This window comes from Silurus meridionalis, chromosome 27 (assembly GCF_014805685.1).
Source record: "Silurus meridionalis isolate SWU-2019-XX chromosome 27, ASM1480568v1, whole genome shotgun sequence".
In the NCBI taxonomy this organism is placed as follows: domain Eukaryota; kingdom Metazoa; phylum Chordata; class Actinopteri; order Siluriformes; family Siluridae; genus Silurus; species Silurus meridionalis.
This window is the reverse complement of record NC_060910.1, coordinates 7,692,611-7,710,551: the sequence shown is the minus strand read 5'-3', so window position 1 is coordinate 7,710,551 and position 17,941 is coordinate 7,692,611. Positions and strand designations below refer to the sequence as shown.

The window sequence follows — 17,941 nt, the reverse complement described above, 5'->3', positions numbered from 1 at the left end:
TTTCAGAAAGGTTAAAACAATATTGTGCATAATTTATGTTGAATCACGCTGCTTAATACACAATGTGTAGTTTGCATATGCACTCATCGTCAAACTTATTAGGAACAATTTTTAAACATGCCCCCAAGGTATCAGTGACTTGTGATCCTGTCTCTTTTTCACTTTTTGGATCTGTCCTGATTCATCCTGACACCCTAACTTTAGATAGATTTCTGTCCAGGTGAAGAGGTGGCTCAGTGGTTGAGGCTGGGAGTTCGAGCTCTAGCACAGCCAAGCTGCCACTGTTGGGTCCTTAAACAAGGTCCTTAACCATCTCTGCTTCAGGGGCACTTTATCATAGCTGACGCTGCACATATACTTCCACTTAAGCTGTGATATTTTAAAGAAAAATGTGACTGTACTGTACTGTAATGTATATGTGACAAATTAAAGCTATTTTCTTCTCTTTCAATTTAAAACCACTCTATGCAGCTGAGAATGGCTCCACATGAACAATCTAAATATCCATGAAGTTACTGAGTAACTTAACTATGAGGATGGATTTGAACTGTAATGAATATAAACTGTCTACTACAATGGCTTAGGACTGCAATTTGCATGAACAGTTCTGCATTTGCACCTCAACAAGGATGGAATTATAATAAATGGCTATTCGGTGCCACCCAGATGAGGATGGGTTCCCTTTTGAGTCTGGTTCCGCTCCAGATTTCTTCCTCATTCCCTCTCAGGGAGTTTTTCCTTGCCACTGTCACCACTAGCTTGCTCAATAGGGATAAAACTATAAAGGATATACTTGTAGGCACTAAAATCCATATTTTATAACCGATGAATCTCTGTAAAGCTGCTTTGTGACAATGTGCATTGTTCACACTGCTATACTGTACATATAAAACTGAATTGAACTTTTACAACTGCACTTTCACACAATGCATAATATAAAGCAAATTCAGGTCAAGAGTTTCAGGTAATGTTTCCACAAAACACCAGATCTTTGTACCCATTTTATGAATATTGGCCAAAGAAGGCCTGGTTAGAGCATTCCAGAAATGTCTTATCTCCTGGGAATTTCACACATACCATTCTCTACAGTTTAGACAGAATGATGCTACAAAAAATCATATTGAGCAATACACAAAGTTCTGTGGTTGTAAACGCCTTGCTGATAAAAGTTAACTATGATTCTGGATATTTTGTGAATGTGGTCATTAAATGAGTTCCTGACCTGTATCTGCAGGTCATATTCATTTTTGCATTGCTCAATATATACAGGTGCATCTTAATAAATTTGAATATCGTGGAAAAGTTCATTTATTTCAGTAATTCAACTCTAATTGTGAAACTCGTGTATTAAATAAATTCTGTGCACGCAGAATGAAGGAGTTTGTCTTTGGTTCTTTTAATTGTGATGATTTTGGCTCACATTTAACAAAAAAAAACACCAAATCATCTAAAGAAATTAGAATTCTTCATAAGACTAATCAAAAAAACATTTTCTATTGAATTGTTGGCCTTCTAGAAAGTATGTTCATTAACTGTATATGTACTCAATACTTAGTAGAGGATCCTTTTGCTTTAATTACTGCCTCAATTCAGTGTGGCATGGAGGTGATCAGTCTGTGGCACTGCTAAAGGTGGTATGGAAGCCCAGGTTTCTTTAACAGTAGCCTTCAGCTCATTTGCGTTTTTTGGTCTCTTGTTTCTCATTTTCCTCTTGACAATACCCCATATATTCTCTATGGTATTCAGGTCTGGTGAGTTGCTGGCCAGTCAAGCACACCCACACCATGCTCATTTAACCAATTTTTGGTGCTTTTGGCAGTGTGGGCAGGTGCCAAATCCTGCTGGAAAATTAAATTGGCATCTTTAAAAAGCTGGTCAGCAGAAGGAAACATGAAGTGCTTTAAAATCTCTTGGTCAACAAGTGTAGTGACTTTGGTTTTCAAAAAAACATACTGGACCGACACCAGCAGATGACATTGCACCCCAAATCATCACAGACTGTGGAAACTTAACACTGGACTTCAAGCAACTTGGGCTATGAGCTTTTCCACCTTTCCTCCAGACTCTAGGACCTTGGTTTCCAAATGAACTACATAACTTCCTCACATCTGAAAATAGGACTTTGGACTACTGGCAACAGTCCAGTTCTTCTTCCCTTTAGCCCAGGTAAGACACATCTGAAGTTGTCTGTGGTTCAGGAGTATGCTTTGACCCCAGCCTCAGTCGATTCCTTGTGCAGTTTACCCAAATACTTAAATGGATTTAGCTTGACAAGCCTCTCAAAGCTGCGGTTCTCTCAGTTGGTTGTGCATTTTCACACTTTTTCCTTCCACTCAAATTTGAGTTAACATGCTTGGATACAGCACTCTGTGAACAGCAGCTTCTTTAGCAATAAATGTTTGTGTCTTACCCTCCTTGTGAAGGGTGTCAATGATTGTCTTCTGGACATCTGTCAGTTCAGCAGTCTTCCCCATGATTGTGTAGATTGAACCATTTTGAAGGCTCAGAAAACCTTTGAAGGTGATTTGAGTTGATTAGCTGATTGGCATTTCACCATATTCTAATATTTTGAGAATTGGTGGGTTTTTGTTAAATGTGAGCCAAAATCATCACAAATAAAAGAACTAAAGTCTAAAATGAATAAATGAACTTTCCCACTATATTCCAATTTATTGAGATGCACCTGTTTACATTGATATATAAAAAAAGAGCTGAAAACAAATTCATTTTTATTTCTTAATTATGGTCAGGGACATGGTGGATCCGGAGCCAATCCTGGAAACACAGGGCACGAGGTGGGGACACACCCTGAATGGGACGCCAGTCCATTGCAGGGATATTCTTTAATGACATTAGTTAAACATACTAATGTGTACAAGTCATTTTATATACAGGAACAAACCACTACAATTAAATGTCATGAGAAATTTTGAGATATAGATATCATATAAAAGAAGCCTAAGGTTGTCCTGCACTTCCTTTATTTTTTGTTACTAGTTTGTGGGTTTACATTACAGAGGGGGAAATGTCTCTCTCATGTTTTGACAGTTGCTAAAGCTGAATAAACAAAACTCATGAGCAGCTGTTGGTCTGTTACTAATACAAAATTGTGTTTACTCCCATGAGGGTGTGGTGTAGTTAGAGATGCATGGTGAAGAGTCAGTCAAGTAACAAGGCTGTCTAAGGTTCACAATATATTGTCTTAATATTTTACCCAGTGGTGGACAGTAACAAAGTAAATGTAATTTAGTACTGTATTAAAGTAGCTATTTGCATATCTGTACCTTACTGAAGTATTTCTGTTTGGGGAGACTTTTGCTTTAAGCACGCTCTCTTTTTTGAACTTGTTTTGTTTGCCACTTGGTGGTATTGACTTATCACCAACATACATTTCAGCATCAGTTTAACAGCAAGCTGAATATTTTAAGAGTAATACATGATAAAAGAATTTCCTGACTCTAACTTTGCCTTATTTGCACAATTCTTTTGAAGTAGTTGAAAGGTTTTGGGTTCATTATAACTTTAATAGATATCAATCAGTGTTTGACTCATTAATATCATTCTTTTAATAGATTGGTGTGTTAAAAGTAAAAATATTTTCACATAAACTGAATTGATTAAGAAAAAATCTTGTGACAACAATGATAATAGGAACATTATAGCCATAATAAAACATAGTACTTTGGATACTTAAGTACATTTGAAGGTAAATAATTTTGTACTTTTGCTCAAGTAAAAGTTTAAAGGGTGCACTTTTACTTTCACTGAAGTAATATTTTACTTGGTGTATCTCTAATTTAACTCAAGTACATGGTTTAAGTACTTCGTCCACGACTGATTGTACCACAACTTATATGTGGAGATTGTAAAGCTTATATGATGACGTAAAACTCAAAAACAAAAAAGTGAACTGTGTATTATAAGGTAATAAATGGTATATAGATACATAAGAGTTTTGCACAATGGTTGTCGCAACAAGCTGTGGGCAATTATTAGTAGCAAAATATGAACTAGATGCATACAGCTCTGTAATATCTAGAAGGTTAGGTGCTGACATCCGTGCAAACAAGTGAAGTGAAAACGAAACCACAATAATACATCACCTATGGGGATTTTCTCAGAAATATTACCCTGAATTTTCATTTTAATTTGGTTTGGAGGGTTTGGTGATACACATAAATGACATTTTTGAGACGGACACATGTACTGCAAGGGTTTATTTTGTTAACAGTTTCAGACACTCAGAGATCAGTGAAGCAAATATTTCTGGTGTACCTAATTTAAATTCTGACTGAAAATCACAACCCTTGATCATCAAAGTTATTTTAATTTGTTATTAATTACTAATAGTTATTAGTATATTTTATTAAATGGATTTAAAATCACACCTCAATACACATAGCTGTAAATAATGTGAAGTTATTCCAAAGTTCAGGAATAGAAAACATCATGGTTGTGATAAATGAACAAAATATAATGGGACGCATTTACATAACCTTTCTGACATAAATCTGCTCTGAGGGGTGGACATGATTTTATATTTTTAATGCATTACTTACTTCAACAAGTATGAGAATCCCTGCTCTTAAGGATCTAGAACCAGGATCCTTTTGATATTCCCATACTATAGAGCATTACTGTAGTAAGATTTTTACAGTGCCATGACTAACCTGTACTTTTCCTTACTGCTGAGGTAATACCTTCATGATTATATGTCTTGAGGTTTAATTGTGAATGTCTGACCTAAAAGGTGAACCAGCCCAGGTCGAGAAGTTCGTATTTTATACCATATTTTTTACAATATACTGTAAATATTCTCATTTTTAAGTCAAGTCAAAGTTATTTATGTAGCACATTTAAAACATTTGTTGAGAAAAAGACATTATGGATCTATCCCAGTAAAAAGAAGAAGTGTGGTACCTTTATGCCTAAGAATGTATAGTATAAGGTCAAATATGTTTAAAACTAGTATGCATTTTGTACATCTTAAAATCAGTCTAAACACATAAACACATCTTCTTACGATGCCATGTGGATAATTATTTTTGTTATTAGATTTTATTCAGTTTGGTTCAAGAAAAAGGTTTTTAGGAGCAGTATTTCTACAAACACATTAGAATACATATTATTGTCCATTTACCCCCCCTAGAACACTTCCTTTCAGTAACCTCTTTAGCAGTGGAGTGAATGCATGCCCTGTTTGTTCTGCAACAAATGATATGAGTTTGCACACAGACTTTTTTGTCTTGTTCTTTTTTGTTCCCATGGAATCGACATTCTTTTTTTTAACCGTATTTTTCTCACAAACCTCATAACAGAGCCAATCATGCAAATGCTTATTACATCCTCCTTCCAGGTCAGAAAGAATAATACAAGTCCTTTTCAAGGTCGTTTCTAATTACATGCTACAGATTTAAAGATATAACAAAGCCTTTTCTCCCCAATACTAGAATATTTTTTCTGTCTGTTTTTACCAAATCACATGAGCAATTTTTAAAATAACAGATATATTGCTGATGGTGAAGATATTTTTTCTTAGTCCATATGAAACAGCAGGGACTCGTCTGCCTCATAAACTGTCAATCGGTAGATTCTTTTCACTAGTAGGAAAACACATAAGGACAGTCTGCTAATTAATATGACTATTGTTTGTTATACATGTCCTTCATTTGTCTCCATTTTCTCTGTCTTTTTTTCTCCCTGACAATCAGGTTGGTAAATTAAATATGTAACGAATGGTTTGAAGCAACTAATAATACAATCACGTGTTAGATTACTATCAACAAGGTACCTCTATAAAGAAGTTTGCTTTGAAAACACTTATCCTGAGTAAAGTGATGTGGTCAAACTGGTCCGACACATGAGAGTAAATTTATTCAACCTTGGCCCATGCCCCCTACTGGGTTTATAACAGTAAATGAACCTGAAGTAATTATGCCATCTTATTTGACCAGTATATTTAAAAGTCATTGTGACATTATTTCTAGGTGCCACAAAACTAAAGTCATTTTGAATAATATTATGAATGTTATTAAACTACTGAACATTAGCAGTGCACCCATAGACTATTCCAGGAATACTGGGCTTAAGGCATGAATACACCAGTCTTTTGCAAGACACCCAACGTCCCCTAAAAATAGACCTACAGTTAAACAAAATAACTATGAATACACCAATGTGTTTTGCTTACATAATCAATCTGGATTTGTACAGATAATTTGATTTTAATTGGAAATCTCTCATGAAGTAATAGGAATATTTTTCTGTCAATTAGCAAGTTATGTTTATGCTTCACCCTTGCACTTCTAATTTGTAGCTGTCCTATGACTTTCATATAATGCTAAGCTTTAATACTATTTATAACTTTCAAATAAACAGTTTCTCTAACAATTTTTATAAAACATTTCTGATACTGCCAAGTCTGTCGTCAACTGTCTGTAGTCGCAATAGCACTTAATTTACCATTGATAGAGCACTTTGGACCAATTATCTCAACTAAAGAATTGTTGTACAGTGTACCCAAATCAGACCAGAAATCATATCTAAACCAATGTTTAATTTTTAGCAGTCTTTATAAGAGTGACACAAGAAACTATTTGCAGCTTGAAGAAATAATAAAAAAAAAACCTAAATTCAAGTTTTCCATGTTTGAACTTTAACTTCATTATTGTACAAGTAGTGACACATTGTGACTCATAAGGTATACACCTCCCCAATCTTTCTCAGTTCCCAGACCTTTCTATATATTCTGCACCAACTGCTAAGGCATGCTAGAATTCAGCTATATGGACTAAGAATGCAACTGGCATGACCTTATTCACTACAATAGCCAATGGGAGTTTGACATTCCTACTGAGAGTAAAGACTGATATCCAGGCGTTAGCATCCAGCACAGAGAGCCAGACCTTTTCACCAGATGAGATTCATTGAAGGGTCAAGGCATTAAGCACAGTGGGAGACTCTGTCGAATTTTATGTGCCTGAGATTTTACTTCAGGCTCTCCCAGGAGATCGAGTGACACTAAGGAAAAACGTTCCACAGGACAGAAAATAAAAATGAAAGACACATCTTTATCAAGAGACTATGTACAACTAACTATCTGAAAACAAAAAAAACAATTAAAGTTTTGTCTCAATGAGACTGTACACAATGTTCTACTTTTCCACTGACAAATAATTTTGACTCTATAAATTTATATCCTTCCAGATTTCCAAGAGTTTCCTTTCAGTGAAGTGGACTGAACATTATTTGTCCTTGTTTTGACCCAAGGTGTGGCGGACTTCCTAGAAATTCATTAAATTACATTACTTTACCTTGAAACATACTCAGGGAACCGGGTTTTACAATAAACAAAAAACAAAGTTCTCCAAGCCTGCTTCCAGCATAATTTTTCACTCCATTGTTCTAGCATCATTTCTGACAGTGCAATTTCTCTTGGGAGAAATGTAGGTTATCCTGTTAGGCTTCTTGTTTCTCTTGTTCCCGTCATTCTAAAAATTACAACTGAATGCGCATCACAACCTTCATCACAACGCATCAAAGAATATTCTTGAGGACATTCAAGGTCTTTATCATGTCATTTTATTTCTGGTAAAGTATAATACATTGGTTTTCCACATCTGTTGGCAGGAAAATGCATGGGTTTGCCTCCATATTTATGTGTTTGAAGCACAAAGTAATTTATATTAATTCATTTTTTTGTATAAATATAGAAAAACATGCTGTAAAAAGTGGAAGATATTAAGCGATTGCTTTCATATGATGAAACAGAGTCACTTTCCAACATCTAGCGGAAAATAGAAAGAAAGGTGCTTTATACTTGTCACACGTACAGAATTGCTTCAAAACCGGGCAAAAAAGTTAAACTAAATGGCTCCTCTGAGAAACACATCATGTACATATGTGCACATAAGAACAAATCTTTCACATCTGGAACAATATGTGAAACAATAGCTGGCTGAATTACAGTTCTTTTTATAATGGCTTAATGTTTCTTTGGGGGACACTTAACCTGCATCAGATAATCAAGTGAACATTGTAAAAGGAAATATTTGCCCATTACACACATCCCTTACTGTACCCGCCTTGAACAGAGACAGGATATATTATCTACGTATGTAACTAATGTGGCAAACTAACAAAGAATATACAAGCTGCTTTTAGCCTAGAGAGAGAGAGAGAGAGTTTTTAGGAAACAACTGTTCAGAGATAACAGGGAGTAACTTGACTTGTGGGTGTTCTTTAAAATGAAATATAACCAGTGTGCTGTTATTGATACATGGTAAGAAGCTAAGTAATACACTGTTGTAGATATTGAGGAGTCAGTTGGGCGCATGTGCACTATAGAGATAAAAAAAAAACCCACATATTTAAGTATCTGCTTATTCAGTTAAACAGACATAATGTGCATGAATTCTGGCGATACCAAAAGGGAATTTCTCCTGGCTTTATTTCAAAACCTATACAAACAGTTTGTTTGTTTTTTCTTCTGAGACACTCTTTCTGCTGTGTCAGATGACCCTGAAAAATTACCATACACCATGACAGTTTCAGAGAGGCATTTCATCTATTTACTTTCTACACAGCAGTGAGGGTGTACCTGTCTCAGCTGTAGCAGTCGGTCCTCAGGAGAATAATCCTGTAAACGTTTTACAGTGCTGAACATCTCTTTAATTTCCCTGAAGACTGCATCAACAGAGAAAACCCTCTTTCATGGGAAATGCATCAAGATTTTTTTACTAGCTGTGCTAGGCAGTTTTGCATACACTTGCATACTGTGCACTGTTGGAATATCTTCAGAGATTTGTAAAAAAAAGAATACAGACTATGAATATTCAGAATAATAGGTTTTAGGAGTTTAGGAAAAGTTGCCTTATGATGGCACGATCATTTATTTGCCAGCAAATTAAACTGATTTTAATACTGCAAAACGTGATCTATGATTAATCATTCATTTAAGTTATTTTTTTCATATCAGTTTGGTGAATAATGATGTAGGGTGTGTTCACAATTAATCAAACCCTGTGCACATATTCAGTTTCCACACATAACTGCTAAGAAATAACATGAAATATTCATTTCTAGTAGACGGAACAAAGCTACACCCCTCAGCACACACACACACACACACACACACACACACACACACACACACACACACACACACACACACACACCTCACTAAAAGTCACGCCACTATGAGTTCTGACAAGTTTGTTAAAGGAGTGTGCAGAGCAAATACAGTTAATTTGTATTTACTCTCATGGATGCACTAGGTACACTAGGAAGTGACTGTACACAAAGAGGAACTATGTTCAATTCAAGTACAATTAAAAAAGTTTTCAGGAAAGGTTAGATCTTTTGGACACAAACTATCCAACATGACCGTACAGTATATTTTACATCATATATAAAAAATACTATCCATAAAGACCTTTAACAATAACATTAAAGAAAATAATCCAGCATTTTGGTCCAATGAATTTCCCTATAATGAGAAAGAACAGAAATCCTGTTTGATATTGGAAATGTACTTATCAGGATTTCTGTATTAAAAGTCACACATCCTTCAGGACAAAAGGACAAAAGTGTATGTGTAAATGTAAAAGCCTGACTATCGCTACGTCTACACTAATCCGTATTAATTCAAAATTGGACTTTTCATCTAAAAATGCTCTGCGTCCACACTTGTTTTTTCAATCGTTCCTCAAAAGTTGATGATCCACATTGAAATATCTAAAATGCTTACTTCCCTTTACTGCGCACGAGCAAAACGTAAGACGCTTTGATCTGCGTCATTTCTGCCTGCAGTTTATTTACGTTGCGGCAGTGACTAAAAAGAATCTGTTTTCACTGTCCACACTGCGATACAAATAGTTAAGCTGAAATAGTTTTTAGATTTAGGCACTTTGAAGAGCGTTTTCAAAAAGCTACACTTTTGTAGATTGAAATCGCTTTCTCAGTGTGATTGGACGGCCAAAACGGAGAAAAATGTTTTCATATGAAAAGGTATTAGTGTGAACATGGCCTATTACCCCCAAATGTGGATCTATCACCAAACATAATTGTAATATAATTTCCCTTTCCAGGAATTAAGAAGCCTGAACCAGCTCCAGCATGGCAAATCCAGCTCCATAAAAACGTCTCCTGCCATAAAGTGGAAAACCTCATGGTGCCCTGAGCAGCCCTGACCTTAAACTCATTGAACATCTACTTTCCCAACCTTATTAATGCTCTCATAGCTGAATGGACAAAACATTAATATTGCTAAATCTAGAAGTAAGATCTTTTCAGAAAACTGGAGGCTGTTATAGATGGACATTGTGGAAGGAAAACCTGCCATGTCACATTTTTGCCAATGCCGTGTAATTTTAAATAATAGTGTAAATCCAATCTGTAGAATTCTTCCTTGATATGTATATATGATACATGATAAGTATGATATTTGACATCAGTGTGTTTTGCTGCATTCCGACACCAGGGTCCCTTTTTTTTGTTAATGTATATGAGGATTTTCTGTGCATATGTTTCATGTCCCATGTTTATGTGGCTTCCTTACTCTCGAAAACATGTTGACTGGCTTAGATAAATAGCTCTAGGGTGTGAACGAGTGCATACACTGTGTCCTAAGAGGAACTGGTGTCACTTTCAGGGTGTATTCCCATGTCACTGGATCCACTAAAACCTGACCAGGATAACGCACGTATTGAGTTTTATGAATGTATGAGACTTAAAGAATTTGTAATTATGTGTTGCAAACTGTGCCAGGTCACTAGATGGCTGGTGGTGTAAAAAGCCTGTTGAGAGCTGTACAGAATGGTAAATGATAGCTAACTATCATAGTGAGCCAATGAGGAAACCCAATTTAATACAAGAACTTCAAAAAATAATCCCTTGTAGGCAAAAATACAAAAGGAGTCTCTCACGAGAGCTGTATGTGGCATTAAAACAGAGCTAGAGGGTGTGCATGAAGTCATGTGAATCAAGAAGTAGAAAGCGAAAGATTGCAGTATGGCAGAAGCATTTATCACAAAGACTGCCTCATCCATGACTTTGTGTTTTAGATGAAAGGTCTCAGTACTCTAAAACTCTTACTAGCAAGGTATTATAAACTATATGATAACCTCCACAATAGCTGTATGACTAACCACACCCGTTCCACATGATCTTTCCTAAAATCATTCATTACAAATGGATCTGACATATAATATACGTGAATAGCTGGTCAAAATAATTGAGTTCTTCACCCAGTACAAGATACAGTGGGGGAAATAATGATTTGATCCCCTGCAGATTTACCCTTACCAAAAAAAAAAAAAAAAACAGTCTAGAATGTTAATGGTAGGTTTATTTTAACAGAAAGAAAAAGTAATACAAATAATCAAATAATATTATATATAAATAATTTTGTATTTGATCGTGTGAAATAAGCATTTTTGGTGCCCAACCAACCAGCAAAAATTCTGACTCCGACACACCCAAATTAGTCCTGTCCCTTTAAGGAAGTTCTCCTAATACCAACTCATTATGTGTATAAAAGACACCAGTCACAGGATCAACCTCTGTCATTCAAACCTCTCCACCACCATGGGCAAGACCAAAGAGCTGTCAAAGGCCCTCAAGGAGAAGATTGTGGACCTGCACAAGGCTGGAATGGGCCAGACTTGCAGCTAGTGAGCTCAGCACAACTTCAGTGCATGTGAGAAGTCCTGTGACCAGGGTGTGAAGAGAACAAGAAAAAAGATTTCACAGCTCTTTTTTTTTCTCAGAACTTGCACTGAAAATGTCAAACTTTCTGTTAACGCAGCTACCATAATAAACCTTCATAAACCACTTCCTTTTTTTTAGCGTGGTTTGATAAAGCTCAGCTTCTTTAGCAGCATTTGTTTATGTTACGTATTGTGTATTCTATATTTGTTTTGCTGTTAAACACAATCAATATTTGTAGTTTGAAATAATTTTACATCTTTACATATGCTAAAATTGCTATCTTTTTATTCTTCTTTCAGCTGCTCCCATTAGGGGTCGCCACAGCGGATCATCCGTCTCCATACCCCCCTGTCCTCTACATCTCCCTCTTTCAAACCAACTACATGCATGTCTTTCCCCATCTTTTTTTTTTTCATGGTAGCTCCATCCTCAGCATTCTCCTCTCAATCACACCTCCCTCATCTTGTCTCCAAAACGTCCTACATGCGATGTCCCTCTAATAAACAAATTTTTAATCCTGTCCATCATCATCACTCCTAATGAAAATCTCAGCATCTTCAGCTCTGCTACCTCCAGCTCCACCGCCTGTCTTTTACTCAATGCCACTGTCTCTAAACCATACAACATCTCAGGTGTCACCACAGTCCTATAAACTGTTCCTTTCACTCTTGCAGATACTCTTCTATCACAAATCACTCCTGTCACTCTTCTCCACCCACTCCACCCTGCCTGCACTCTTTTCTTCACTTCTCTAACACACTTTCTATTACTTTGCAGTGTTGACCTCAGGAACCTGAACTCCTCCACCTTCTCCACCTCTTCTTCCTGCAACCGCACCACTCCACTGCCTTCCCTCTCATTCACACACATGTACTCTGTCTTACTCCTACTGACTTTCATTCCCCTTCTCTCCAGCTTCTTTCAAAGCAAATATTGCATCCCTGGTGCTTCCTCAGCATGAAACTGTACTATTGCTCACAGATGGTCACCTCAACAGTGTCTTATTTATTTATTTATTTTTAAAAAATGTAATCCAAGTATTGAAAATTATCTAGCCAACTAAAAATCAAGATGAATTATGGTCACATGTAACCATTTTCGAATCAACAGGTAAGACACCTTTCTCTCTCTTCACTCAAGTCCTGCACTCAGGTCTCCATCGGCGAATAGTCGAAAAGTTCAACAAAAGTTCACCCTGGTTTCTCTCAAGGTTACTTCCTTATCACATACCATGAAGATTTTCTTGCCATCTGTTCTGTAAATACATTTTGCTACAAAATGAATTGTTAAAAATGCACTACAAATAAAACTGCAAGCTGAAATATATAAATTTTGTTAGCTACAAAATATTAGTACATGAACAATAGAGCACATTGATCTGTCTGCGATGCAGTTTGTAAACCATCATGATGAAAATTGTTGTACGAAAATGGTGATGAATTAGAAATAAATTGGATGACAGAACAAACAGAAGCACTAGTCTGCCATGATCTGAGAAAAAAAAGATTACTGAACTGAACATAATCACTAAAAAATGTACAGTATGATTTCCTGAAAAAAAAAAACACCATAAGCCTTAGCAATTTTATTTATACATCCTGATTGGATGCCATGATTTTACAAAGGAATGGCCAAGGAATGGGAGGTGTTACTAATTAACACAAACTGCAGTTCATCATTATGTCTGTGCACAACCTGCTGCAAGCCTCCATTTTTTGACTTAGGTCCCAATTCGTGTCTCTGCACTACTGCGAAGTGCACACTTCACCTAATGATTCTATAACAGGCCTCGCCATAGCAACCCACTCGCTGATCCCTACAACACTGCATATGTGGAGAGCATGTTTAATCCAAGACACTGGTTGTCTAAAACAACTGACTGGTACCAAAGTACACAAGATGACCGACAGAAATTGCCAAACTAGACTCGGAAAAAGCCTTCCAGTTCATCCTTGGTATTGTATTTGACCCATTTTCTTCTATCTCTGTATTTTATTGCATTTAGTTTCTATTTGTATGAGTGTGATTTCAGTTGGTAGACAATAGTAAGCATTTCTTTTTATTCCAGATCCCAGTTTTTTTAACATTACATTACAACAGAGGTGCCCAAACCTTTTCCTGTGAGGGGCCAAGAATCAAACTTATTTGAAGTAAATGTTGCATTATACTAAACTATATTAAAATAACATTAACATTCATTCCCCATATTTATGATGGCATAATACTAAGTGTGTAGGGGGCTGTATATAGAAAACTCTGTAATCTGCTTAGTTATATTTTTTAAGTTTTATAGTTCTATAGTGCAATGAAAATATGCAATGAAGATTTCACAATTTTTTTCCAATTCAGGCTGCAGCCAACTTACTGAAGTCAGGATATTATGTAGGTGAGAGTCTGAGCGTATTTCCAATTCAGTTCACATTTGATCTTGTTGATAAGACTAGGAGTCTGCTCAAAGGGGGAGGTACTGCCAATGTTTGTGCAGCTTTAAATAATACATACAAAAAAGCTAAGGTAAATTAGAAATTAAGCTCGGTATCAATGGAAATTCCCCCCAAATTTTTAATACATGGCATGGCCAAATCAAAGGTCACCACTGGCCAACTTTGGCCTGCAAGTCCTAGTTTGGGCATCTCTGTGTTACACCCTGTCAAACTGAAATGCATATTTAATCTACTTATTTCATTCTTTATTATTATTTTTTACAATATACTTTGCTTTCAAGTTTTGTGTTAAGAGAATAACTGCTAAGTGATGTTTTGAGTCTGATACCAATTTAAGGTAAATGTAGACCCACTGCTTTACTTTTTTAAATTCTACATTAAATCCTTATTATAAAGCTTTTTTTATAAGGACATAAGAGTGCGATGATCGGATGTCTGCAATTGTTTTTGGCTGTAACTAAATTTTGGATTCATAAAATGTATGATTTTAGCAATAGGTTGTCCTTTTGTTCTTTTTGCAGGTATAAAGAAAGACTTCACATTAAGTGTCTGAAAGACCCAGTTCACAAGCTCAAGCTTTCCGATGCCTTGAATGGACACAGATGGCGGTTTTTGACGGCAGGACTCAATGATTTTAGAGATGGCTACCCTGTACCACAAGCAGGGACTTTGACACAGCCGCATCATGGAACCGAAGCTGTTATTTTTGGCCAGTCTCGTAAGCCAAAGAAATCGGCAACAAGGCGCTTTACCAAAGAGCAGGCATGTTTCTCCAAAAAGAACTGTCTACGCGAGACACGTAGACGATTTGTGGATGCAGTGGAGCAGAGCCTGAGCACACACCCGCTTGCTCTTTATCCACATTTAGGAAGTGGCATGACACCTGAGGTATGCTACAATATACCGATCAAGATGAGCAGATTGTGGCAGTCAGAAGTGCTTTAGACTAAACAAAACAAATCTCTGGTTGGCAGTCGCATGGTCCTCAGAACAATCATTAGTGTAAGTTACAGACATACCAAAGCAAGGTATGGGATCTCATGCCTTTTGTGTCTGGCTGTGATATCCCAAAAATGTTACAAATGAGCACACAGCCTTTTCGTGTAGTCAATCTCTATATATAACAACAGTGTGATAAATTCTGAAGGGATTTTGTTGGAAATAGTTGTTTCCTAAGAAGGCATTTGATCTTTTAGGGGTATTTTTTATTTTATTTAAATTTTTTACTAACAGCATGTGTGTTTATGTTGGTTATAATATAATGAAAAATTCTACTGCTAATACCCCTACTTTTTTTATAACTCTAATAATGAGAACAATTTAATTAAGTTTGGAATGCAGCTAGGTTGTCAAATAGGAAATAATAAGACATCTATTTTTACCTTGTTTGTTAGCTGTTTGATGAGGTCTTGTCTATCCTGGACCCAGCAATGCATGTCAGGATTGAGACACCTCTGGCCAAACAAGAGGAATGTAGCAAAGAAAATCTAGTGCCATGTGAAGGCCTTATTCAAGAGACATTACCAGAGGAAACAACAGAATCTCCTAGCAGTCCAATGTAAGTGTCTGTTCAAGAGCCTCTGCTTGGCGTACACATCTGCTCATCTGTTTTTCGTCTGAAGTATGATAAGTTTATGGAATGTTAGTTTTGTAAGTCTGGGTGCACATCAAAGTGAGAATTGGACAGTACACCTGCTGTATGTCATATATTAGGATTTATCCTTGTTTTTGTTCCACAGGTAATCAAATGTGTTTTAGGACTTTTATACCCCTAACACACAATGTCCAACTTTTATGATTAAGTTTTTCTGTGTGCATTCGTGTGCACTAGAACATGCTGTTTTGTTTTGATGGTCTGCTGTATCTTGCAGCTGCTTTTGCTTTATCAGCTCTGTTATTTTTTGCTTTACTTGTAAGTCACATTGGATAAAAAAAAAATAATTCCAACATTAACAAACATAATCGCTGCTGTTCCAGGCAGGATGAGGAAAAAAACAGTTCTTGGAATCCCTATAAATTGAAGGAAGCTAAGAACATTTTTGCCAAAGATGAAGAAATAATGATCAACAAAAGCCTGCACGTCTCTTCAATGGATGAAGAAATCAATAGAGTCACCAGGTTGTTCTGTGACTGGGTCACCTCACTGGTCAGTCGGCATTATCGCATTAAAGTCATGTATTCATGACATAGGGCCTGCTCTGACACTATGACTGATACATTATTTTTGTCATTTTCCCCTTATGCATTCTCCTTGTGTAACCGTTCATCTGTGACTATAACGCTAATTATTTTAGGGTCAGGAGAGTAGTGACATCACAGAGACTACAATCCTGAACCTGTTCACTAGTGGTTGTGAAAAGAAGACAGGCTTAACATTCCAAGATGTTGGAACCATTGAAAAAACAGAAGAGCTGCAAAAAAAAGACTACTCATACAACCAACAACTGAAAGACTCTGAGCTTAACAAGGTAACAACAGAGCTTTTATAAAAGTTATTTTTGTCCCTAATAATCCTTGCCAGTTCTAATTTGCTACTTAGTTAATCAGTTATCTATTGCATGCCAGCTACTAATCTTTCTAAAAGGTCAAACAAAGCATATTTCTGCAGGTAGCACATGGAGATGAGTGCTAAATTTCCTACTCTGTATAAATAAACTAACAGATTATTCGATTGTGTTACTTTATTAGAAGGACTAATGACATAAATTAAGTCTAGGTGAATGTTTGTGCCACTTTTAAGCCCTGTTTATTTGAAGTAAAGTCCTAAGGATGTTTGAGATCAGTGATTGGTGGTGTGCATGGTCTTTGTAGAGTCTTCCATTCATACTGTTGAACCTGCAGATCTGTTTATTCAGTGTGTGTACATTGTGTTTTAAACCAAAAGAAAAATTATTAGGGTAGAGGTGTCTTGCTTTTAGTGCCAGAAGTATTACTAATATAGACCAGTACACGCTTTCAAGTTGCTAAGAGTTTTATCCTGAGTAGAGAATATAGAATGGACAGCTTGTACACTACCTTCAGGTCAGGTCATATTTGGGTTCACAAATATTTGCTATCTTGGCTTTGTGTGATCAAACAACTAGAGACAATAAAAAATGAAGCAATATTTACAGCTTGGAAACATCTTTTATAAAAAATTGATTATTTTCCCTACCACAAAAAAAAGTTGTTTCCTTGTTCCTCTTCATTTAAATCTCTCAACACCAGGTGTACATACCTAGTAGTAAAACGACATATGGCGCATGGTATTTAAACCCTAAAACATGGAAGAAGCGGCCTCTAAATGAGCCACTCAGAGACCCATCAGTGACTAAAGATTCTGAGCTTCAGCAGCAACCCACTGAGAAGGTGAGCGCAATCAAGTGAAGCCTCTAAAAGCAGACAGGAAATGTAATCCATCCTGTGGTTATCTACGATTTTTTTGTTGTTGTTGAACAGGATGAAGAACTAAAGCAGATTCATGGAGCTCAGGCCTTCAAGCAGTTCATCATCACTAAAGGATTAAGAGTTCCCAGGGTAAACAAAGAATCTTTTACTGATTCATGAAGCCTGAAATCTAGACTGTCATAAATGTCATAGTTAAACGTCTCTGAGATTTATTCATAATTATTTTGCAGTTTCTCAGTTCTATTTTTTTGGAGGAAGAGCAGGAGAACAGGACCAGAGTGACAGTTGCAACAGCTTCAGCAGTCACATGCCCACGAAGTAGCATGCTTTAAATATACCCCAACTATCAACTTTCCCGTGTTGCAGCTGAGCAATACTGTAACCCGAAATGTTAATGAAAA

General features: G+C 36.4%; 1 protein-coding gene across 1 annotated transcript; it reads left to right on the top strand.

Annotated features, from left to right (window-relative positions):
• The first annotated feature begins 13,507 nt into the window (after positions 1–13,507).
• zgc:158260 (uncharacterized protein LOC571389 homolog) lies at positions 13,508–17,911 on the top strand. The gene is made up of 8 exons (XM_046842201.1): positions 13,508–13,664; positions 14,675–15,041; positions 15,548–15,711; positions 16,131–16,299; positions 16,448–16,621; positions 17,361–17,501; positions 17,592–17,669; positions 17,771–17,911. The coding sequence occupies exons 1-8, from the start codon at positions 13,540–13,542 to the stop codon at positions 17,870–17,872; spliced, it is 1,320 nt and encodes a 439-aa protein (XP_046698157.1). The 5' UTR covers positions 13,508–13,539; the 3' UTR covers positions 17,873–17,911.
• Positions 17,912–17,941: the final 30 nt, after the last annotated feature.

Bases quoted from the DNA above. Each gene is read 5' to 3' on its own strand.
- zgc:158260 (XM_046842201.1), top strand. From the start codon at position 13,540: ATGTGGAGAGCATGTTTAATCCAAGACACTGGTTGTCTAAAACAACTG. The intron at 16,300-16,447 runs GTCAGTCGGCAT...TAATTATTTTAG, and splicing joins GTGACTGGGTCACCTCACTG to GGTCAGGAGAGTAGTGACAT. The intron at 17,670-17,770 runs GTAAACAAAGAA...ATTATTTTGCAG, and splicing joins AAGGATTAAGAGTTCCCAGG to TTTCTCAGTTCTATTTTTTT.